We start from the raw sequence: 24,690 nt of genomic DNA on the forward strand, positions 1-24,690 counted from the left end.
TCAGGGACAATGTCAACACAGACAAGACAGAATATCAACATGTTCACAGGTATTTTCGCAGTTAGTTAAATCACTCAGGCAAACAAACACCACACTGGGCTCTTATAATAGCTAGCTACAGTTTGTGTATGGTTAGAGGTGTGGTTCTGATATGGTGCTGTAGGTTACTGTGGCCTCCTCCTTATCATCCTCCTGTCCAGCAGTAGAGGTATTCAGGGCTCAGAGGCAGACTTCTCCATATCCAACCTGCCTGTCTCTTTATGGAACTCATGTGTCTCGTAAAATCCTCCGTTCTGGACAGTTTCTCCTCTTCTCTCTCTCCCTTCCTCTGTTCCCCATGCAGGTCTGAGCCTCAACGACTGATTCTACGGACGGGAACAGTAAAACCCAGAGAGGAATTTCCTATAACCTGACCACGGTGCACACCATGGGATAGAACATAGTGTACTGAATACGGAGCTGAGTGTCTGCCTGTACATGCATCCAGTGCACATGTTTTGACTTTAACTGGGGCCTGAAAAACTGTGGCCTGCAACTAAATGGGATTTACTGTACATGAGTCGTGTTCTTGAGTGAATTGTTGCCGTCGACCAAAGCTGTGTCTATGCTACAGACAGTAAGGTCGACATGACGAGGTCGTGGGAACAGTGCAGTAGTTTAGGTTAGTGATACAATTGAAATAACAGCAATACACGGCCAAAACCTTACACCATAGTCGTTTCAAACCCTGTAGCCATAACAGAGATGATAGCAGGAGATATGGCCGAATCAAACAAACAAACTGCAGAGTGAATGAAAACACAGATTTGTAGCACCACCATTCCAGTTAGATGAAAGGCCAGGTTCAGCTCAGCTCAGCGTAAAGCCAGATGAGTGTAGTCTGATCTGTGTGTAACAGGGCCAGTCTGCTAACTGCTACAACAGCATCTACAGGTTCACAGGCTGACTGTCTCAGGGGAACACTGTCCTCCATCATCTCTGTCCTGACCTGCTTCTTACAAAGAATCAAATGGCAAATGATTGTGACAGTGTGTGTGTGCGCTCTTGCATGTGTGTATGAGTGTGTGGTCTGGTAGTGACAGTGATATGACATCATAGCAACTGACAGCACTCCTGGGTATACTTGCGATCATGGAAAAACACAAACACCAGCCTGCATGCACACAAGCGCACACACACACAACGTCATTTCAGACAGCTGTAAGATTCCTTTATTCCCTGGGCTGCCCATAAACCACATGTTATTTTTAAATTACAATAATCATCCTGTTTTAACAATACAATAAACATTGGTTTGTGAGTTTTATCTCTGTACTGCAAACAGCAATATCTGTCTTCCACATGTTGCAGTCTCAGGTCGTCCAGTCTCTGTCTCTCTCACATCGTCCCTGCATGGTGTGGGTGTTCAGGTCCCCCCAGTCCTTCTCTCTGAGTCTCTTCAAGGTCTCTCCCTGACTGTATGTGTGTGTGTGTGTGTGTGTTTGGGGTGTGTGTGTGTGTGTGTGTGTGTGTGTGTGTGTGTGTGTGTGTGTGTGTGTGTGTGTGCGTGTGCGCGTGTGTGTGTGTGCGTGTGTGTGTGTGTGCGTGTGTGTGTGTGTCAGACTGTAGAGCGCAAGGGGAATAAATACATCTGAGGTCCTGGGCCCACTTTCTCAGTGCACAGACCAATCCACCCCTCATCAGGCATAATATGCTAGTAGACAGCAGATAGCCAATGAGAAAATGCACTGAGCAGAGTAGTTGACTGTGTATCCAGTTGTGTGTGTGTGTGTGTGTGTGTGTGTGTGTGTGTGAGAGAGAGAGAGAGAGAGAGAGAGAGAGAGAGAGAGTGCATGCGTGCGTGCGTGCATGCGCATGAGTGTGTGAATGTGTATGTCCTTGTGTGTGTCCGTGTGTATGTCCATGTGTGTGTCCGTGCAAAAGCACGTCTACAAGTCTCTCTCTCTTCCTTCTCAGAGTTCATCACGTGTGGAGCGGGCGGCAGGTGGAGGTGAGTCTCCCGTCACACTGTTCTGAGCCACGGTGTGGATGCGGCCTTGCTGCTCTGTCTTCCTGGCGTGCTGGTGCAGGCGGTCCCAGTCGGTGGCGGTGGCCTCGTCGTCCCAGATGGTGGAGGTCTCCGTGTCACTCACGTAGCCCGGCTCGCCCGTGTAGTGGGTGGGGTACAGGAGGAGGGGCTCCACAGAGAAGGCCTTCAGGTCCCGAGGCTCAAAGTGAGACATGAAGTCAGAACTGTGGGGTACAGAAAGGAGAGGCTTATATATGGTAATTCAGCACCACCTGGTCAAAGTTGATCATGGAAGCTGGCAGAGACACAGAGTGATAGACGGATTATTCCAGTATCTTGAAAAGACACTTTAACATGTCATCATCAAAATATAGAACTAAGAACAGATATAGCCCTTGGTTCACTCCAGACCTGACTGCCCTTGACCAGCACAAGAACACACTAGCTTCGAATAGTCCCCGTGATATGCAACTTTTCAGGGAAGTCAGGAACCAATACACACAGTCAGTTAGAAAAGCAAAGGCTAGCTTTTCAAACAGAAGTTTGCATCCTGCAGCACTAATTCCAAAAGGTTTTGGGACACTAAAGTCCATGGAGAATAAGAGCACCTCCTCCCAGCTGCCTACTGCACTGAGACTAGGAAACACTGTCACCACTGATAAATCCACGATTATTTAGAATTTCAATAAGCATTTCTCTAAGGCTGGCCATGCTTTCCACCTGGCTACCCCAAACCCGGCCAACAGCTCTGCACCAGCTCTGCACTCCCCGCAGCAACTGGTTTCCGAGCTGGTCACGGGTGGACCTCAGCCACGCTCAAGGTCCTAAACGATATCATAACTGGCATCGATAAAAGACAGTACTGTGCAGCCGTCTTCATCGACCTGGCCAAGGCTTTTGACTCTGTCAATCACCGTATCCTTATCGGCAGACTCAACATCCTTGGTTTCTCTAATGACTGCCTCGCCTGGTTCACTAACTACTTCTCAGATAGAGGTCAGTGTGTCAAATCGGAGGGCCTGTTGTCCGGACCTCTGGCAGTCTCTATGGGGGTGCCACAGGGTTCAATTCTCGGGCCGACTCTTTTCTCTGTATACATCAATGATGTCGCTCTTGCTGCTGGTGATTCTCTGATCCACCTCTACACAGACGGCACCATTCTGTTTACATCTGGCCCTTCTTTGGACATTGTGTTAACAACCTCCAAACGAGCTTCAACACCATACAACACTCCTTCCGTGGCCTCCAACTGCTCTTAAATGCTAGTAAAATGAAATGCATGCTCTTCAACCGATCGCTGCCCACACCCGCCCGCCCGACTAGCATCACTACTCTGGATGGTTCTGACTTAGAATATGTGGACAACTATAAATACCTAGGTGTCTGGCTAGACTGTAAACTCTCCTTCCAGACTCACATTAAGCATCTCCAATCCAAAATTAAATCTAGAATCAACTTGCTATTTCGCAACAAAGCCTCCTTCACTCCTGCTGCCAAACACACCCTCGTAAAACTGACTATCCTACCGATCCTCGAGTTCGGCAATGTAATTTAAAAAGTAGCCTCCAACACTCTACTCAGAAAATTGGATGCAGTCTATCACAGTGCCATCTGTTTTGTTACCAAAGCCCCATATACTACCCACCACTGCGACCTGTATGCTTACATTGGCTGGTCCTCGCTTAATATTCGTCGCCAAACCCACTGGCTCTAGGTCATCTATAAGCCTTTGCTAGGTATAGCTCCGCCTTGTCTCAGCTCACTGGTCACCATAGCAACACCAACCCGTAGCACGTGGTCCAGCAGGTATATTTCACTGGTCACCCCCAAAGCCAACACCTCATTTGGCCGCCTTTCCTTCCAGTTCTATGCTGCCAATGACTAGAACGAATTGCAAAAATCACTGAAGTTGGAGACCTACATCTCCCTCACTAACGTTAAGCATCAGCTGTCAGAGCAGCTTACCGATCACTGCAGCAGTACACAGCCCATCTGTAATAAGCACATCCAACTACCACATCCCCATACTGTTATTTATTTTGCTCCTTTGCACCCCAGTATCTCTACTTGTACACTCATCTTCTGCACATCTATCACTCCAGTGTTTAATTGTATATTTTAATTATTTTGCCACTATGACCTATTCATTGCCTTACCTCCCTTATCCTACCTCATTTGCACAGACTGTATGTAGACCTTTTTTCTATTATATTATTGACTGTATGTTTGTTTATTCCATTTGTAACTCTGTGTTGTTGTTTGTGTCGAACTGCTTTGCTTTATCTTGTCCAGGTCGCAGTTGTAAATGAGAACTTGTTCTCAACTAGCTTACCTGGTTAAATAAAGGTACATTTAAAAATAATACTAATAATAATAATAATAATAATAATAATAATAATAATAAATCTAAGTGAGTCAGAGAGTGGCAGGGGTGCAGAGAGGGGAGAGGAGTGACACGTCCACTTCAATCAGTCAGGCCCTGTCAGCCAGAGGTCAGCTGGTGGAGGTCAGCTGGTGGAGGTCAGCCCCCCCCCCCCCCCCCCCCCCCCCCCGTGGCCATTTGAATGTCAGCACTCAAAGAGAGTGTAACCTAATGCCTGAATTTCTGCCCAGGGAGGTGAACCCTGAGAGAGACTTAGTCTGAGTGTTTAATTCTCCCAGCGTCAGCACAGAGCAGGCAGAGGAGAGGAGAAACTGCAGGGCATCCCTAACCCACTTTCACACTCATTCACTTTCTCCAGACTTAGCTCTCTCTTTCTCGCTCTCTCTCTCTCTCTCAGATACTCCCATATTTAAATTTCCCACACATATTACACAACCTACGTTTACCAACTACACACATTGCTGACTGTGTGTTTACATAGCACTCCTTCTCTTTCCCTCTCCTGTGCTCTCTCTCACACACACACAAACACACGCTGTGGTCTGAATTGACATAGTAATTCATACTCACACTCAGACACGCACACACACGGATACACAGACACACAGACGAATACACACACACACACCCTATAGAGAGGTCAGTAGTGCTGAGAGATTAATTAGCTGCACCATTAAGAGCATCTTGACTGGCTGCATCACCACTTGGTATGCCAATGGCATCCGACCGCAAGGCGTTACAGAGGGTAGTGCGTATGGTCCAGTACATCACTGGGGCCTAACTCCCTGCCTTTCAGGACCTCTATATCAGGCAGTGTCAGAGGAAGGCCCTAGCAATTGTCAAAGACTCCAGCCACCCAAGACACAGACTGTTCTCTCTGCTACCTCACAGCAAGCGGTACCGATGCACCAAGTCTGGAACCAACAGGACCCTGAACAGCTTCTATCCCCAAGACATAAGTTAACCAAATTGCTACCCGGACTATCTGCATTGACATATGTGATGACCCTTTTTATTCATCACATACACTGATGCTACTGTTTATTATCTATCCTGTTGCCTAATCACTTTTAGTCAGCCACCAATTGTGCAAGTTCTCCCACTTAAAAAGATGAGAGAGGCCTGTAATTTTCATTATAGGTACACTTCAACTATGACAGACAAAATGAGAAAAGAAAATCCAGAAAATCACATTGTAGGATTTTTAATGAATTTATTAGCAAATTATGGTGGAAAATAAGAATTTGGTCAATAACAAAAGTTTATCTCAATACTTTGTTATATACCCTTTGTTGGCAATGACAGAGGTCAAACGTTTTCTGTAAGTCTTCACAAGGTTTTCACACACTGTTGCTGGTATTTTGGCCCATTCCTCCATGCAGATCTCCTCTAGAGCAGTGATGTTTTGGGGCTGTTGCTGGGCAACACGGACTTTCAACTCCCTCCAAAGATTTTCTATGGGGTTGAGATCTGGAGACTGGCTAGGCCACTCCAGGACCTTGAAATGCTTATTATGAAGCCACTCCTTCGATGCCCGGACAGTGTGTTTGGGATCATTGTCATGCTGAAAGACCCAGCCACGTTTCATCTTCAATGCCCTTGCTGATGGAAGGAGGTTTTCACTCAAAATATCACGATACATGGCCCCATTCATTCTTTCCTTTACACGGATCAGTCGTCCTGGTCCCTTTGCAGAAAAACAGCCCCAAAGCATGATGTTTCCACCCCCATGCTTCACAGTAGGTATGGTGTTCTTTGGATGCAACTCAGCATTCTTTGTCCTCCAAACACGACGAGTTTAGTTTTTACCAAAAAGTTATATTTTGGTTTCATCTGACCATATGACATTCTCCCAATCTTCTTCTGGATCATCCAAATGCTCTCTAGCAAACTTCAGACGGGCCTGGACATGTACTGGCTTAAGCAGGGGGACACGTCTGGCACTGCAGGATTTGAGTCCCTGGAAGCGTAGTGCGTTACTGATGGTAGGCTTTGTTACTTTGGTCCCAGCTCTCTGCAGGTCATTCACTAGGTCCCCCCATGTGGTTCTGGGATTTTTGCTCACCATTCTTGTGATCATTTTGACCCCACGGGGTGAGATCTTGCGTGGAGCCCCAGATCGAGGGAGATTATCAGTGGTCTTGTATGTCTTCCATTTCCTAATAATTGCTCCCACAGTTGATTTCTTCAAACCAAGCTGCTTACCTATTGCAGATTCAGTCTTCCCAGCCTGGTGCAGGTCTACAATTTTGTTTCTTGTGTCCTTTGACAGCTCTTTGGTCTTGGCCATAGTGGAGTTTGGGGTGTGACTGTTTGAGGTTGTGGACAGGTGTCTTTTATACTGATAACAAGTTCAAACAGGTGCCATTAATAGAGGTAACGAGTGGAGGACAGAGGAACCTCTTAGAGAAGAAGTTACAGGTCTGTGAGAGCCAGAAATCTTGCGTGTTTGTAGGTGACCAAATACTTATTTTCCACCATAATTTGCAAATAAATTCATTAAAAATCCTACAATGTGATTTTCAGGAATTTTTTTCTCATTTGTCTGTCATAGTTGAAGTGTACCTATGATTAAAATTACAGGCCTCTCTCATCTTTTTATGTGGGAGAACTTGCACAATTGGTGGCTGACTAAATACTTTTTTGCCCCCCTGTATATTATACAGTACATAGCTACCTCAATTACCTCATACCACTGCACATCGACTCGGTACTGGTACCTCGTGTACATAGCCAAGTTATCATTCATTACTCATTGTGTATTTATTTGTTGTGTTATTTTCTTAAATATATTTTTCTCTACATTGTTGGGATGGGCCCTGTTTACGAAGCATGTGACAAATAAAAGTAGATTTGATTTAATTGAATTTTATTTCACACACACACACACACACACACACACACACACACACACACACACACACACACACACACACACACAGTTTCTCCCTGTCCATCTCTCCCCACCCCCATGCTCAGCTCTGGATCAATGGGAATCCTGTCCCTCTCACCAGTAGCAGGAAGAACCATTCCGGACCCACATTCCTCCGAGAGCCAGAGTGAGCGAAAGAGAGAGGGAGAGGAAGAGAGACGGGAAGAGAGGGGAGGACAGACGGGAAAATGCAAAGAGGGGTAGGAAGACTGAGGGAAAAAGAGCGGGAGTGGGAAGGGCAGAGAGGGTTAGGAGAGAGGTGAGAGAGAAAAGGGGCAGGGGAGCAAGGAGAGGCAGAGGACAGGGTGTCAGAGACAGAGATGGGGCTAAGAGGTGAGAGAGGGGTAGAGCAGGATTTCCCCAGGAGGAAGCAGACAGATAGGGAACCATTGTGTGTCCTACGAGGGTAAGGGACCCACTCCATACAGGAGAGAGAGAGAGGGGGAGACAGAGATGAATAGAGAGCGAGAGAGAGGAAGAGAAAAGGAGGAGGCAAGAGAGAGATGGCGTGTGGAAAGGTGTTGAAGAGAATGAGTGAGGGAGAAAGAAGAGGAAGACGGGGGCATGCTGGTATACCTCTAAAACAGCAGGCTATATAAACACATTTTTGCCTATGTATGTATTACTGTGCGTCACACTTCATTTTTGTTCTGATTGGTCGTCTAGTCTGTTTCTAGTCTCTGTGTTTGTCTGTCTGACTTTGACTGTCGAAACGTAAGTCTGTCTGCATCCTCTCCGTGTTTGTTTCTGCATACCTCTGCATACAATATAAATGCTGTTATAAATGTAGATGCTAAAATAAGTCTGTCCCTCATGCAGATGGTATCTCAATACGAGTCTGTTTGTCTTTCTGTCTCTAGCAGTCTTTCTATGCACTTCCCTGTCCCTCTGTCTGTCCCCGTCGGTTCTCCTGTCCGTTCCCTGTCTGTCCGTCCCCCTGTCTGACCCCCTATCTGTCTCCGTCTGTGTCAGTGCAGTCAGCCAGTCACTTACTTGGGGTGTTTGTTGAACATGACAGGGAGGAACTCATCGACAGGTAGCATCTTGCTGAAGGCCTGAGCAGCCAGCAGCTTCCTGGCACCCTGCGCTGACAGGGCATAGCCCAGCGTCCAATAAGAGTAGTCAGCCTCCACCAGGTTATTAACCCCTTCCACAGAACGCTCCGGTTGGTGCACCTGCATACGCTTACGCCCAACATAGCTGCAGGAGAGAGAGAGAGAACGATAGATGAAATGAATTATACATAAGCCCAAAATGTAGAATTACACATCATAACAATGCTACTTGTAGACGTATTTCTTACATGAGATCCCAGTCCAGCTGGGCCTTCTCTACTTCCTCTATGATGGTCATCATTCGCCTCTTAAATCTGGGCTCAAAGCGCACGTCATCCTCCAGCACCAGCACCTTGGAAAGACCACGCTCCGCCATCTGACAACAGCACAGAGAATAGGTCTGAGGTCACAAATCCGCAAGAGGACACAACCACTGAGAGGATAGGGGATCTGCATCCATCTATCGTAAGGACAGTATGGTTAGTTCAGCATACCTGTACCCAGGTGGAGTGGTGGCTGAGGAAGCAGCCTATCTCTCCTCTGGTTAGAACACGGCCAGAGTACGGGTCCTGATAACCTGGAATCATCTCTATACCCAATGCCTGCAGCTGAGAAGAGTTCAGAGCCCTGAGAGAGAGAGAGAATGAGAGTGAGAGAGAGAGAAAGAGAGGGATTGTGATCGATGAACAGAGAACTCATTTAAACCATAGTGTCCCATGCAGCTATGCAGTCCCGTGTGTGTGTGTGTGTGCGTGTGCGTGTGCGTGTGCGTGTGTGAGAGAGAGAGACCTACTTGCCGTCCACTGCGTCAGTGATGGTGGCCTGCAGACCCAGAGAGGCCATGGTGCTCAACATCCTCTGTCTCCTGTCCAGACGACGTTTCAGATTAATCAGGAATATCTGAAACGAAGGGAGGGAAGGAAGGGGAAGGAAGGGGGAGAGAAGGAGTGAGTAATCAGGAGGAGGAGGGGGAGTAATCAGAGTAGGAAAGTAGAGTTGGAAAAAAGGGGAGAGACACGGGGGTAATGGAGGAACAGGAAGTAAGAGCAGGAAAGGGAGGGTGAGAAATAAATGTCACATCAATATAAATAGTTCCTCTAAACCAGCAGTGGGCAATAAATTAGGCTCGAGGGCCACATTGGGATCTCAGAATTAAGTGAAGGGATGCAGAGAATTTTTTCGGACCGATTTGTTTTGCAAAAGCAATTTGTGGGCCAGAAAAAGGGGCAGTTATTTGAAAACTTGTAGTTCCATTATAATTTCTACATACTTTCTATCTGGTTTCAGACATTCAAGAGTGGCCTGGTGTCACGTCTACACCCACTCCTCCCCTCCGGCGCTCAACGTCACTGGTTTACTAACCACCGGTCCTGGCAACCATCATTACGCACACCTGGCATCAATCATTATGCATACCTGCGCTTCATCATGAGGCACACCTGGATTCCATTACCTCACTCATTACCTCCCCTTTATCTGGCACTCCCTTAGGTTCATTCCCCAGGCAGTATTGACTATGTGTTTCATGTCTGTACGCTACTCTTGTTTCTTGTATTGTGCCATGTTCCGTTTATTATTAAACTCACCACCTGCACTTGCTTCCCGAGTACCAGCGCCTACGATACAGAATACTGCCTCAACAAATGGAAGCAGCAGGAAATCAGGACATCTCCCAAATGGTTGATGAACAGGGATACCTACTTTGTCAACACCACGACCAGCTGGTGCAACTGGGGAAGGCTATGGAAGATGTGCTTCAGTCTTCAATGTCTCAAACATACCAGAGAGGCGTTGCCTTCAATTAGTGGAGGATACTCTGCCACCAGTCGACCCAGCACACCAGTCCATGTAACAGTCCGCCCAGGTCAGCGATGCCCTTCTGTCCCTCCCAGATAGATAAGACGGAACCCCCATCTAAATGCCGTGGCTCCCTATTCTAGTGCTCCCTCTATTTTACGCAACAGATGGGAACCCCAACCACTGAAAGGTCCAAAGATGCCACGGTTATTTCTCTGCTGACTGGGCGGGCGTTGGAGTGAGCTACAGCTGTCGAGGAGAGGAGGAGCTGGATTCGTATAAAGGGTTCATGGCTCTGTTCAGAGGCATCTTCGATCATCCACCGGAGGGTAGAGAGGGGAGTGAGCGCCTATTCCAACTATGTCAGGATGACCAGACCGCTGCAGAGTACGCCCTCACCTTCCAGACTGTAGCAGCAGCCAACGGATGGAATGAGCCGGCGCTCTGTACGCTATTCAGAGGAGGACTGCGCGAGGAGGTCCAGACGGAACTGGCATGTGAAGACGATAACCTCTCCTTGGACGTACTCATTGCGATGGCCATCTGTCTGGACAACCTACATTGGGAGCATCGGTACCCTCGTCAGTTCTCTCCCTCCCTCAGTGACCACTCTGTATCAGATTCTGAACCCTTGGAAGTAGGGGTCACACGCCTCCCTGTGGCTGAACGACGTAGATGTTAACAGCTGGGGCTCTGTCGCTATTGTCCGAACTCGGGATCCACGAGAGTAGAGAGACGGACATGTGACCTTCTACCTCCTGGGGCAGCTGTGTGTATTCCCATCTGCATCATTTTCTGCCAGACCCTTGTGTCAATCTACAGTGCTAGTGGATTCCAGTGCTGTGGGGAACTTTATTGACCAGACCCTTGCCTCCTCTCTCAACATCACCTCATACCCACTCTCCTATCTGTTTCTTGTTCAAGCCCTGGATAACTGATCACTATGATCCGGAACCATTACACACATCACATCACCACACCACTCACCCTCACTGAGGAGTCCACTCATCAGGAAAACATTCCTTTCTAACAATTAGTGCTCCAGTTCACAAGATCATCCTCGGAGGCCGATGCCATAACCCCATCATCTCATGGTCGAGAATGAAAATCACGGACTGGGCACCCGAATGCGGAGGACCTGCCATCTCTCTCGAATCGTATCCCCTGTGGTCTGGGAAGTCGATACGGGCATTTGCCAGGCTCTGGAGAGGGAACCCGCAGCCACTACCTATCCTCCTGAGCACTACATTCCCACAGGGGATAAGGGAGCGGCTGTTGACCTGGGCACATCTACATTCCCACAGGGGATAAGGGAGCGGCTGTTGACCTGGACACATCTACATTCCCACAGGGGATAAGGGAGCGGCTGTTGACCTGGGCACATCTACATTCCCACAGGGGATAAGGGAGCGGCTGTTGACCTGGACACATCTACATTCCCACAGGGGATAAGGGAGCGGCTGTTGACCTGGCCACACAAAGCTGTCGTTGCTGGACATCCTGGGGTCACCCGTACTATTCAATCTCTCTCCGAGATGTATTGGTGGCCCACCATGGCGCAGGATGTTGTTTGTTACGTCAACTAATGTTCTGTGTGTGCCGAAACTAAGTCCCCGGCACGCTCCAGCAGGGGAACTCCTTCCCTAGTCTCATCTGTCCATTGACTTTGTTACCGATCTTCCCTCTGATGGTTTCACCACCATTCTGGTGGTTGTGGATACATTTTCTAAATCATGCCAGTTTATTCCACGCTCTGGACTCCCTACAGCTCTCCAGGGGCTGAGGCAATGTTCCAGCAGGTCTTCCGGCACTATGGCCTTCCAGCACTATGGCCTTCCAGAGGACATCGTCTCTGACCGTGGACCACAATTCCCGTCACGGGTATGGAGGGTTTTTATGGAGTAACTGGGGTTCAGTTACACTTCTGGGTACCGACCTCAGTCCAACGGGCAGGTGGAGAGGATGAACCAGGAGCTGGGGAGGTTCCTGAGGAGTCTCTGCCAGGACTGGCTGGGGGAGTGGGCCCGACTCCTCCACCGGGCTGACTCCCTTCCAGTGTATCCTGGGTTATCAGCCGGCCCTGCAAGAAGCTTTTTTAACCCCAAATAATAATTCCCCCACAAATGTCTATATATACGTAACCTTTCTGGGAAGGGAGTTCCGCTAGCGGAACACCTGGCCTACAGCCAGTGAAATTGCAGGGCGCCAAATTCAAATAACAGAAATCTCATAATTAAAATTCCTCAAACATACAAGTATTATACAACATTTTAAAGCTAAACTTCTTGTAAAATACAGCCACTGTGTCAGATTTCAAAAAGGCTTTACGGCGAAAGCACACCATGCGATTATGTTAGGACAGTGCCTTGCCACAAAAAACCATACAGACATTTTCCAGTGTCATAAAAGAAATTGAGTTAAAATGAATCACTAACCTTTGATGATCTTCATCTGGTGGCACTCCCAGGACTCCATGTTACGCAATATATGTTTGTTTTGTTCGATAAAGTTAATCTTTATGTCCAAAAACCTCTGTTTAAATTGACGCTTTATGTTCAGTAATGCATTGTCTCAAACAAACATCTGGTGAAATTACAGAGAGCCAAATTAAATTACAGAAATACTCAAACATTGATGAAAGATACAAGTGTTATACATAGGATTAAAGATAAACTTCTTGTTAATCCAGCCGCTGTGTCAGATTTCAAAAAGGCTTTACGGCGAAAGCACACCATGTGATTATGTTAGGACAGCACCTAGCCACAAAAACCATACAGACATTTTCCAGCCAAGGAGAGGTGACAAAAGTCAGAAATAACGTTCAAATTAATCACTTACATTTGATCTTCATCTGGTGGCACTCCCAGGACTCCATGTTACACAATAAATGTTTGTTTTGTTCAATAAAGTTCATCTTTATGTCCAAAACCCTCATTTTTGTTCGCACGTTTAGTTCAGTAATCCATATGCACAAAGCGCGGGCACAACTTCCATACGAAAAGTCAAAAAGTTCCATTAAAGTTCGTAGAAACATGTCAAACGATGTCTATAATCAATCCTTATGATCTTTTAATCATAAATATTCAATATTATTTCAACCGGACAACAGCGTTGACAATAGAAAAGAAAGATAACCAACGACGCGCTCACAGCCACGCACGATAAACAACTCATGGCTTTCAGCTAAGCCACTTACTTTGAGTGCTCTTATTCTCTCCCCTTTCACAATAGAAGCCTGAAACAACTTCTAAAGACTGTTGACATCTACTGGAAGCATTAGGATGTGCAATCTGACCCCACAGACACTGGATAGGCATTCACCTGAAAACTACAAACCTCAGAATTCCTGGTTGGATTTTTCTCAGATTTTCACCTGCCATATGAGTTCTGTTATACTCATAGACCTTATTTTAACAGTTTTGGGAACTTTAGAGTGTTTTCTATCCAAATCTACTAATTACATGCACATCCTAGCTTCTGGGTCTGAGTAACAGGCAGTTTACTCTGGGCAAGCTTTTCATCCAAACTTCCCAATGCTGCCCCCTATCCCAAACAGGTTTTAAACCTCCCCCGGGCCAGATTGAATGGTCTCGCGGGCCTGGTCTGTATATTGCCCACCCCTGCTCTAAACAGTCAGGGCCAGTGTCTTACTGTACCTCATCAAAGCCCATCTTGTCCTGCGGCATCTCGGGATTGTACAGGTACTCTGAGGGTGCTATGTTGTGATCAACTGTAGAAACAGAAGAGTTAGAGTTAATACAGCAGAGTGGAATCAGAGAGAGTATGCCCTCTAGGGTCAAACTGGTTTATTTACCATTTTCATGAGCAGAGAGAAATGCTGAGGGAGGAAGGAAAGAGAACTAGAGTTAGCAGAGAGGAAGAGGCGAAGCGAGAGGGTTAAGTGACAAATTTGGTCAACAAAAAATGCAATTGCTAATTTCCTACTTGGGGCTTATTTGATTGAATAGATGTTTCGTGATGGTTAGGTTATGAATGTTCTGTTTGTCTGTTGCCAGTTCGTCTTGTCAAGCTTACCAGCGTGTTTTCCGAGTTCCTGTTTTTCCTAGTCCACCCGGTTTTGACCTCTTGCCTGTCCTGACACTGAGCCCGCCTGCCTGACCATTCTGTGGTCAGGCTCTGTTATTCACCAGGTTCAACTTCACCATCTCCTACCGCCAATGGTCTAAGAATGTGAAGCCAGATGCTCTCTCTCACCTGTACAGTTCCGCTGCCACACCCTCTGACTCTGAGACCATCCTCCCTACCTCATGCCTTGCGGCTTCAGTTGTCTGGGGGTATTGAGACCCTGGTCCGCAAGGTACCAGGTCCTGGAATGGGCTCATTCCTCCAGGCTTACCTGTCCTCCTGGCTCCTGTCAAACCCTGGCCTTCCTCTGGCAACGCTTCTAATGGCCCACTATGGTTCCTGATGCCTCTGCCTTCGTCACTGCATGCACGGTATGTGCCCAGATTTCATCCCCAGTCCAACGGCCAGTCGGAGCGAGCGAACCATGACCTGGAAACGACACTACGGTGCCTTGTCTCAACCAACCCCACTACCTGGAGCCAACAACTGGTCTGGGTGGAGTATGCCCGGGAACACTCTTCCCTGCTCGGCCAGTGGACTCACCCCATGGAGCACTCGAAAGGGGAATCAGTCCCCGCTCTTCCTGGAGCAAGAACAGGAAGTCAACATACCCTCGGCCCAGGTGTTCGTCCGCTGGAAAAGAGCTTGGGCGGCTCTTCTCAAGACCAACTCCAGGTATTGTCGACAAGCGGCCCGCTGCTGGACTCCAGCTCCCCGTTATCGTCTTGGGCAGAGGGTATGGCTATCAACATGGGACTTGCCCCTCCAGGTGGAGTCCCACAAACTGTCCCCCCCGTTTCATTGGTCCCTTCCCCATCTTTAGAGTCCTTTTCATATGTTCAGGATTAAGCTCTTGTCTAACAGCCCTTTATCTTCTGTTTCCATGCCCACCCCCCTCCCCGTGTCATCGATGGCCATCTGGCGTACACGGTGAGAAGCCTCCTGAGTGTTCGACCACGGGGCAGGGGTTTCCAGTACCTGGTTGACTAGGAGGGCTATGGCCCGGAAGAGAGGGTGCTGGGTTCCCGCTAAGGACACCCTGGTCAACCAGATATGCACCCAGGTAGGACGCCAGGTGGTGCCCCTGGGGGGGAGGGTACTGTCACACCCTGATCGGGTTCACCTGTCCTTGTGATTGTCTCCATCCCCCTCCATGTGTCACCCATATTCCCTATTACCCTCAGTGTATTTATACCTGTGTTCTCTGTTTGTCTGTTGCCAGTTCGCCTTGCCTTGTCAAGTCAACCGGCGTGTTTTCCGAGTACCTGTTTTTCCTAGTCTGTTTTTTCTAGTCCTCCCGGTTTTGACCTCTTGCCTGCCCTGACACTGAGCTCGCCTGCCTGACCATTCTGCCTGCCTCTGACCTCAAGCCTGCCTGCCACCCTTTACCGTTTGCACTCTGCCCTGGTTATGAACTCTTGTCTGTCCTCGACCTGCCTCTTGCCTGCCCCTTGTTGCTCAATAAATATTAGAGACTCAAACCATCTGCCTCCTGTGTCTGTATCTGGGTCTCGCCCTGTGTCGTTATTACGAATGCACTGATATAAATGGACGCAAGTGGCATTTCGTCAACTTGAAAAAACAACTTCATATTGGAGTTGTGGCAGTTTACAAGTGTATCTGCTCTCTAATAGACTAGAATGGTCTCGCCTCTTCCCACCATCTTTGAGGACATGTATTTCCATTGTTAGAGTAGTCACTTGACTATCTTGTCAATCTAATATATAATCTTTGGAGTTAGTAAAGCACTGCAGCAGGTCTGAGACAGAAAGAAGTTGTGATGGGCTATAGATGCTTAAACTATTACTACTGCTATTCTGGTGATAAGCATCAGGGTTAAGGATAGGTTTTTGCTTAAGGGTTAGGGTTAAGTTTAGGGTTAAGGCTTGGGTCAGTTTTAGTGGACCATCTGTAGGGGACTGTGTTATTTAGAGAGGTATGTGTGTGTTTGTCATAGGTGTGTGTGCTTACTCATGGCCTCAGCGATGGTGTGTGTGAAGCTCTCCTTCTCGTCGTCAACATTCTGCGAGGCCTTCAGAGGAACCGGTAGGAAGCCATAGTGCTCTCTGTTACACACGTACATCTGCACATCTGGAAACAAACACAGTCACACAGAGTTCATCAACAACACACTGATACACACATACACCTGGACATCTGGAAACAAACACTGCTATACACAAACACTACCATGATTGTATCAGCGAAGTACACACTGGTAGACAGCCTACAGACTCGCACAGCTAAGCATACACAATGTCTCATATAACCACAGTATTTAAAGGAAGATACAGTAAGCACAATGATATACAACTGACGGAATATATACAACAATGTCTTGGCCTTGTGATTTGAAGCAATCCGGAGCAATTTTTTGGGAGAGGCTGTTGATCCTCTGTGGCCGAATCACGCTCTCTGTTGTAATGTTTTGAAGGATTGTATTTGTTTTTGTGTAGACAGGAGTAGTTGTATGGTTTTGGCGAGTTCAATTCGGTTTACTTTGGCTTCCGCAGGCCTATTGGACACCTATGGTTTTGTGTATAAGTAACTTAGGCACTTTAGTGTACATACATACCATGTATACATATTCATTCAATAACATGTACCATTTGTGGGTATTAGGGCCTCTTCTGAAAGGTAATTAAGAACTCGATGTCTGACAGGTTCAATCACTCATGATCAGTATCATTCTGTGGTCACTGGTCATCATCATATTCCTGTAGCATTTCAGATGGATACAGTTGGTATTGTCTCGGTTATTATCTATGCTTAGAGCACGTCAATGGTTGTATTGAATTGTTTAATGCCCTAACCAATGGAAGAAACACTTAAAGAACATGGCCGTGTGTGTGTCAATGTGTGTGAGAGTTGTGTGCGTGCGTATGAGAGAGAGAGAGACAGTGAGATGTGAGTATTGTTTGTGCATTCCTGTTATGTGTGTAATAGTTCTGCTGGTACTCTACCGATCATTAGCCACAACAATTAAATCAAATCAAATGTTATTGGTCACATACACATGTTTGCGGGTGTAGCGAAATTATTGTATAATTACACACATTCAGTCAAGTAATTAAGTCACACATCTGGTCAACATCAATTACCCAGCCTGCCTTGTTTCCTTCATTTAAACACCTGATCGGTTATTTTGTAAAACATGCCTTTAGCACAAGACATAGTACTAGCGGTTGTTTCTGAACCAGGCTATATGACTGTAAGCTTACACAGTTGGTAGGTGGGAGGGGTAGCTATAATGTGAGGGCTATGTTTTACAACATCCAATAACATGGACGAGGATTTTGTTTCTGGACAGGCTCATGGTGACCACACGTGGCGGGGTTGAAGGGATGGGGGGCGATTGGGGTTGGGGGTGTGTGTTGAACTCTGACCTGCCTGCCGGGCAGAGAAGGAGAACACCATGATGTCATCGAAGGCCCAGCTGTAGTCAGGGTGAGGGGGGTAGAAGGCCAGCTCCCTGCTGGCGCCACGCCTCAGGTCCAGCAGGAAGGTAGAGTGCACCATGGGTACAGCGAAGCAACCCAGACGCTTCCACTCCCTGATTGGCTGGTAGTCAGGGGTACGTTTGTAGTAACCCTGGGGGAGAGATGGAGAGAAATGGAGAGGGAGAAAGATGAAGATAGAAGGAGACAGAGAGAATTTAAAATGTGAAGGGCTAAGGGGTACCGAGTGCTATGAGGTCCCAAATGGTAATTGGAATGACTTTAATTGTCACTGTGAAGAGGTGACAAAGAGAGTAATGATGTGGTCTCTATTAAGCTGTTTACCTGTGGGGTGATGCCACACCAGAAGTTAGAGTAGAGAGAGCGTGACTCTAGCATGGGAGCTACCAGAGTCAGGTTCTCAGCCATGAGCAGGTTGAGAATCTTTGGGTTGGTCAGCAGGTTATCACCGTCTGCAAACTAGATACGGAGAGAGACAGAGCAGGATACCGCATAAACACACAGAATGTAATCTAACAAACATCTAGTATTGCAGGTATACAGTCTCATGAAACCAGAGACAGAAAGCAGGCATCATCATTCACGTACAATAATGCGGCTAACTAATGTTACACTGAAATGTAACACATGTAATCTCATAGGTATGTTATGAACTCAGTCTCACCAGTATGTAATCTGCCCAGCGTTCCCGTGCTGCCTTAAGAGCAGCCTGCCTCAGTTTCATCACATGGTTGAAGCGGGACGGAGGCCAGTGCTTGGGCCCCCACTCATCAGTATAGGACCTGAGGACATGACAAAGAGCTTTATTTTCAGTGTCTCATATTCACCATGCACTGATGAGCAGTGAACTTTATCAAAGATGTATAAAATGTAAGAATGTGAACCAGACTAGATGGTGTGGTGAGATGCCCAGAGTCTGGGGAGGAGAGGTTGGCTGGGAGGGGGTAAAGTAGACTTACTTGGGCTCCTCCATAGGTCTCCACTCCACATAGTGGTACTGGTCCTGAGCCTGCTTCAGCCACTCCCTCAGCATGGCTGTGCTGTTGTCCACACTGTGGTCTGTCGCTGCCCTGAGACACAACATATTATGGGACACTATATTAACACAACGTAATGCACAAACAAGGTAATGCAGTGCCAACTCACTGTAGCCCTAATGTTTTCCATTATTTAAAAAAACTGCAGAAAATGTGGTGTTTCTATGTCAAACAGTTTTGTTATATTTCAGGCTTGTGTAATATAAAGTGTAATATTGTGATGTAAACTCGAAATTGAATACATTTCAACTCTACATCTGACATGATACAGGTGTCTTCTTTTTTAAGCTCATAACCATGTGTCTGAGGTGTATACGTTTGTTTGAAAGTAGATTTATTTAAAACACTTTGACCCTGATTTAGCCCACTACAGTATTAAAAAAACCATGACGAGAGTGTCAACATAACACATCAAGGTAATGTGTCGACATGATACAGCAACATAGCTGATATACTGTGTGTAGGATCAGAACACACGCACACACACACAGTGTCCTGTGTAAATCAGGTCTGGCAGACAGTTTGGAAAGCTATAAGGTGGAAAGGCTGTAAGTACAAACCACAGAGAGTAAAAAGAGCAACAAACAAACAGGCCAGAGTGTACAGTACAGTACTGCAGCTGGAACACCTCAACCCTCCTTACTGACACTGCTGCCACTGTCTGCACACCGTTTGCCTGTCCTTACACACACCTACCCCAACTCTGTCATAGACTCATCCAGTCACACATTCACCCTGTCTTTCTCACCCATGCTATCACACTGTCACTTCTACAGAGTTGTGGCCTCACAGTAATAGCATATGACCTTGAGAGGGTATCTAGAGTACAACTTCAACATAATCAAGTAAATCTAACCTGCTTCCCTCTCTCTCTGCACCTAATACAGTATGTGCTTAATGGAGGAAAGGTCAATAGAGAGAGAGAGCGAGGCCAGTGTATCTGTAGAGGTCGCAGTGCCACTGCTGGCTCACACACTCACACACACACACAGACTGGAGTTTTCCACTGCTTGCTGTAATATTCCCGACCATAACCTCTCCAGACAAACTCATTGCCTACTATGTTGGAGTGCAGACAAACCAGAGATAGCAGTGTATAAACACACATTTTACAAAACCGCTGCTAACACTGTCCACCGTGAGATAACACTGTAGACAGAATTCATTACACACACCCAGTTCAGAGATAACAATATTGACATCTGTGACACACACACACACAGCTCCAGAGAGAGAGAGAGAAAGAGTGAGAGAGAGCGAGAGAGAGAGATCTCTCAGCAGAGAGATTTGTTGTGACTTCATATTAACAGCTAGACACTAACAGATTTCCAGACAGACAGCGCCAGTCCAGCTGGAGAGAGAACGTAGGCCTGAAGGACCACAGGGGCAATCATGGGGTTAATAACAGCCCTTTCACAATGTGTGTCCCAGTGTGTGTGTTCGTTCATGTTTGAGCCTGTGTAAGGAGGTATACAGTGCCTTCAGAAAGTATTCATTTCCACATTGTTACAAAGTCAGATTAAAATCGCTAGAAAAATGTAAATATTTGTACAAAAATTATTACAAATAAAACACTACTATATCTTGATTAGATAAGTACTCAATACACGTTAGAATCTCCTTTGGCAGTGATTATTGCTGTGAGTCTTTCTGGGTAAGTCTCTAAGAGCATTGCACACCTGGATTGTACAATATTTGCACATTATACTTTTAAAAATTCTTCAAGATCTGTCAAGTTGGTTGTTAATCATTGCTATACAGTCATTTTCAAGTCTTGTCATAGATTTTCAAGACAATTTAACTGTAACTAGGCCACTCAGAAACATTCAATGCCGTCTTGGTAAGCAACTGCAGTGTATATTTGGCCTTGTGTTTTAGGTTATTGTCCTGCTGAAATGTGAATTTATCTCCCAGTGTCGGTTGGAAAGCAAAGTGGAACATGATTTCCTCTAGGATTTTGCCTGTGCTTAGCTCTAATCCATGTATTTTTATCCTATAAACTCCCTAGTCCTTGCCGATGAGAAACATACCCATAACATGATGCAGCCCCCACGATTGAAAATATGAAAAGTGATATTCAGTGATGTGTTGTGTTGAAATGTGCCCCAAACATAATGCTTTGTATTCAGGAAATATAGTGAATTGCTTTTCCACATTTGTTGCAGTTTTACTTTAGTGCCTTATTGCAAACAGGATGCATGTTTTGGAATATTTTTATTCTGTACAGGCTTCCTTCTTTTCACTCTGTCTATTAGGTTAGTATTGTTACTATTGTGGAGTAACTACATGTTGTTGATACATCCTCAGTTTTCTCCAATCACAGCCATTAAACTCTGTAACTGTTTTAATGTCTCCATTGGTGTCACGACTCCTACCGAAGGTGGCTCCCCTTCCTGTTCGGGTGGCACTCGGCGGTCGTCGTCACCAGCCTACTAGCTGCCACTGATCCCTTTTCCCCTTTCTGTTTATTGGTTTCACCTGTTTTGTGTTTAGGCTGATTAGTCGGGCTATGTTAACCAGTAGGCCCGCCTGCTCTTTGTGAGGGATTGTTTTGTGTTGCTACTGTGCACGTTTGAGGTTGACGTGTTTTTCGTTCTTGGGCTTTTCTCCGGACTGTTTGAGTCCCCGTGTTTGGTGCATTTGTTTTGTTGTGCACCCTGTGTTTCGTGGGGTGGCTTATGTTTGCCTTGCAATTAAAAGCGCTACCCTGTACTCTCTGCTTCCTGCGCCTGACTTCGCACCCACTACGCCCAGAGCTTTACAATTGGCCTCATGTTGAAATCCCTGAGCGTTTTCCTTCCTCTCTGGCAACTGAGTTAGGAAGGACGCCTGTATCTTTGTAATGACTGGGTGTATTGATATACCATCCAAAGTGTAATAAAAATATCTTCACCATGCTCAAAGGGATATTCAATGTTTGCTTTTTTATTTTTACTGATCTACCAAAAGGTGCCCTTCTTTGCGAAGCCTCCCTGGTCTGTGTGGTTGAATCTGTGTTTGAAATTCACTGCTAAACTGAAGGACCTTACAGATACTTGTATGTATGGGGTACAGAGATGAGGTAGTCATTCAAAAATCATGTTAAACACTATTATTGCACACAGAGTGAGTCCATGCAACTTATTATGTGACTTGTTAAGCACATTTCTACTCCTGTACTTATTTAGGCTTGCCATAACAAAGGGGTTGAATACTTATTGACTCAAGACATTTCAGCTCTTCATTTTTTATTAATTTGTAAAAATGTAATAAAAATAATAATTCCACTTTGACATTATTGTGTGAAGGCCTGGGACAAAATAATCCAGGCTGTACAACACAACAAAATGTGGACAAAGTCAAGGTGTATGAATACTTTCTGAAGGCCTTCAGACCCTTTGCTCTGAAACTCAAAATTGAGCTCAGGTGCATCTTGTTTCCATTGATCATCCTTGAGATGTTTCTACAACTTGATTGGAGTCCACCTGTGATAAATTCAAAAGATTGGACATGATTTTGAAAGGTACACACCTGTCTATATAAGGTCCCACAGTTGACAGTGCATGTCAGAGCAAAAACCAAGCCATGAGGTTGAAGGAATTGTCTGTAGAGCTCTGAGACAGGATTGTGTGTGTTTTTGCTTTGTCATTATGGGGCATTGTGTGTAGATTGATGAGGGAAAAAAATGATTTAATACATTTTAGAATTTAACGTAACAAAGTGTCGAAAAAGTCAATGGGTCTGAATACTTTCAGAATGCACTGTACATGCTTTATGGTAATGTCAGCAGTGGTTTACGTGTGGTTGTGTGTGTGTGTGTGTGTGTGTGTGTTGCAGAAACATGGGAAGAGAGGTCTAATGAAATTAGCGAGTGTGTGTGTTTGCACATGAATGGGTATGTGGGAGTAAGCAGCATTCGGAATTTTGGATGAAAAGCGTGCCCAAATTAAACTGCCTGCTCCTCAGGCCCATAAGCTAGGATATGCATATAATTAGTAGATTTGGATAGAAAAGACTCTAAAGTTTCCAAAACTGTTAAAATAATGTCTGTGAGTATAACAGAACTGATATGGCAGGCGAAAACCCGAGGAAAATCCAACCAGGAAGTACTATTATTTTGAAAGGCTGTTTTTCCATTGATAGCCTATCCACCATACAAAGACTTAGGACCCAGTTCACGATCTCTATGGCTTCCTCAAAATGTGACCAGTCTTTAGGCATTGTTTCAGGCTTTTACTCTGAAAAATATAGATACACCGCTTTCAATGAGAGGACAGTGGACATTTCCATCCATGAACCAAGCACGTGATCTGGATTTCTTGTTTACCTTTTCCATTGACGAAGCTTTTGTCCGGTTGAAATATTATAGATTATTTATGACAAAAACAACCTAAGTATTGATTTTAAACATGGTTTGACATGTTTCTACTCTCTTTTATTGTACTTTTTTGACTTTTCGTCTTGGTTTTGAGAGCGTGCATTGTGCGTTTGGATTTCTGAACAAAACGCACCAACAAAATGTAGGTATTTGGACATAAAGATGAACTTTATCGAACAAAATGAACATTTGTTGTCTAACATGGAGACCTGGGAGTGCCACCAGATGAAGATCATCAAAGGTAAGTGATTCATTTTAATGCTATTTCTGACTTTTGTGACATGGCTGGTTGGAAAATGGCTGTATGGGTTTCTGTGGCTAGGAGCTGACCTAACATAATCACAAAGTGTGCTTTCGCTGTAAAGCCTTTTTGAAATCTGACACAGCGGTTGCACTAAGGAGAAGTTTATCTGTATTCGTATGTTTAATACTTGTATCTTTTATCAATGTTTATAATGAGTATTTCTGTAATTTGATGTGGCTCTCTGCACTTTCTCTTGATGTTTGTTTGAGACAAAGCATTTCTGAACACAACACACCAATTTCAAATGAGGTTTTTGGACATAAAGATTAACTTCATCGAACAAAACACACATTTTACTGTGTAACATGAAGTCCTGTGAGTGCCATCTGATGAAGATCAAAGGTTAGTGATTAATTTAATCACTATTTCTGACTTTGTGAGCCCTCTTCTTGGCTGGAAAATGGCTGTATGGTTTTCTGTGACTAGTTGCTGACCTAACATAATCGTTTGGTGTGCTTTCGCCGTAAAACCTATTTGAAATCGGACACTGTGGCTGGATTTACAAGAAGTTTATCTTTAAAATGTTGTAAAATACTTGTATGTTTGAGGAATTTTAATTATGTGATTTATGTTGTTTTGAATTTGGCGCCCTGCAATTTCACTGGCTGTTGTCGAGGTGGGACACTAGCGTCCCACTTGTACCAGAGAGGTTAAGGTAAAAACACCTGACTTGGAGGTAATGAGCGGATGTGCATGTGCACATGTTTTTTCAACCACAAAATTGCTGCAGGAAATGCATATGTTGTTGGTACATGACTTTTTCAAATGAAAGACCTAGCTCTGGGATTTAAATAGGTGTGGATTTGTGAAAAAGTCCAAAACAGAGGAGCTTCGATATGTTCTGTATATGAGGATGCGTGTATGTGCAGGTGTGTGTGTGTGTGTTTTGCGAGTGAGCATTCTGGAGCATGTGTTTGAATTTCATTACATTGTTCCCTTCCTTATACGAGTCTGTGAGGTCACACTGACAAATATGTCAGAAGGATTGTATCTCATACCTTAGGAAAAAGTAAACCTATTTAGTAAATTCCTCACCACGCTTATTAAAACAAAACACAAACAAACAGATGACCACACTAAGGTTTGGTTTCCACATTCCCCACTAAAATGTTAACACAATTCTAGGAGGAGCCTATTCAACCATGTAGCAGTTGAAGGTTTCTGACATTCTTCACTAAGCCCCTCTGAGCCGTAACACACAGCTCACATGGGGGGCTGTACAGGCAGAGGATAGGCAGGCACATGTCTATCTTTCACTTCTGTGTCTCTACCT

The 24,690-nt window shown here is 45.5% G+C and overlaps 1 protein-coding gene across 1 annotated transcript in view; it reads right to left on the reverse strand.

Annotated features, from left to right (window-relative positions):
• Positions 1 to 1,188: 1,188 nt before the first annotated feature.
• The window catches only part of colgalt2b (collagen beta(1-O)galactosyltransferase 2b), a 41,590-nt gene continuing 18,088 nt past the window's right edge, over positions 1,189 to 24,690 (reverse strand). Inside the window, exons 2-12 of the mRNA XM_021603923.3 lie at positions 18,679 to 18,789; positions 18,384 to 18,501; positions 18,044 to 18,178; positions 17,648 to 17,852; positions 16,233 to 16,352; positions 13,832 to 13,905; positions 9,172 to 9,278; positions 8,873 to 9,005; positions 8,627 to 8,754; positions 8,317 to 8,523; positions 1,189 to 2,232 (exon numbers count right to left, since the gene is read on the reverse strand). Coding sequence (XP_021459598.1) covers positions 1,953 to 2,232; positions 8,317 to 8,523; positions 8,627 to 8,754; positions 8,873 to 9,005; positions 9,172 to 9,278; positions 13,832 to 13,905; positions 16,233 to 16,352; positions 17,648 to 17,852; positions 18,044 to 18,178; positions 18,384 to 18,501; positions 18,679 to 18,789 — 1,618 coding nt within the window. The 3' untranslated portion in view covers positions 1,189 to 1,952. The remainder of the gene's footprint in view (positions 2,233 to 8,316; positions 8,524 to 8,626; positions 8,755 to 8,872; positions 9,006 to 9,171; positions 9,279 to 13,831; positions 13,906 to 16,232; positions 16,353 to 17,647; positions 17,853 to 18,043; positions 18,179 to 18,383; positions 18,502 to 18,678; positions 18,790 to 24,690) is intronic.

The sequence above is a fragment of the Oncorhynchus mykiss genome, chromosome 5 (assembly GCF_057628025.1).
Source record: "Oncorhynchus mykiss isolate SJ-2025 chromosome 5, ASM5762802v1, whole genome shotgun sequence".
NCBI lineage: Eukaryota > Metazoa > Chordata > Actinopteri > Salmoniformes > Salmonidae > Oncorhynchus > Oncorhynchus mykiss.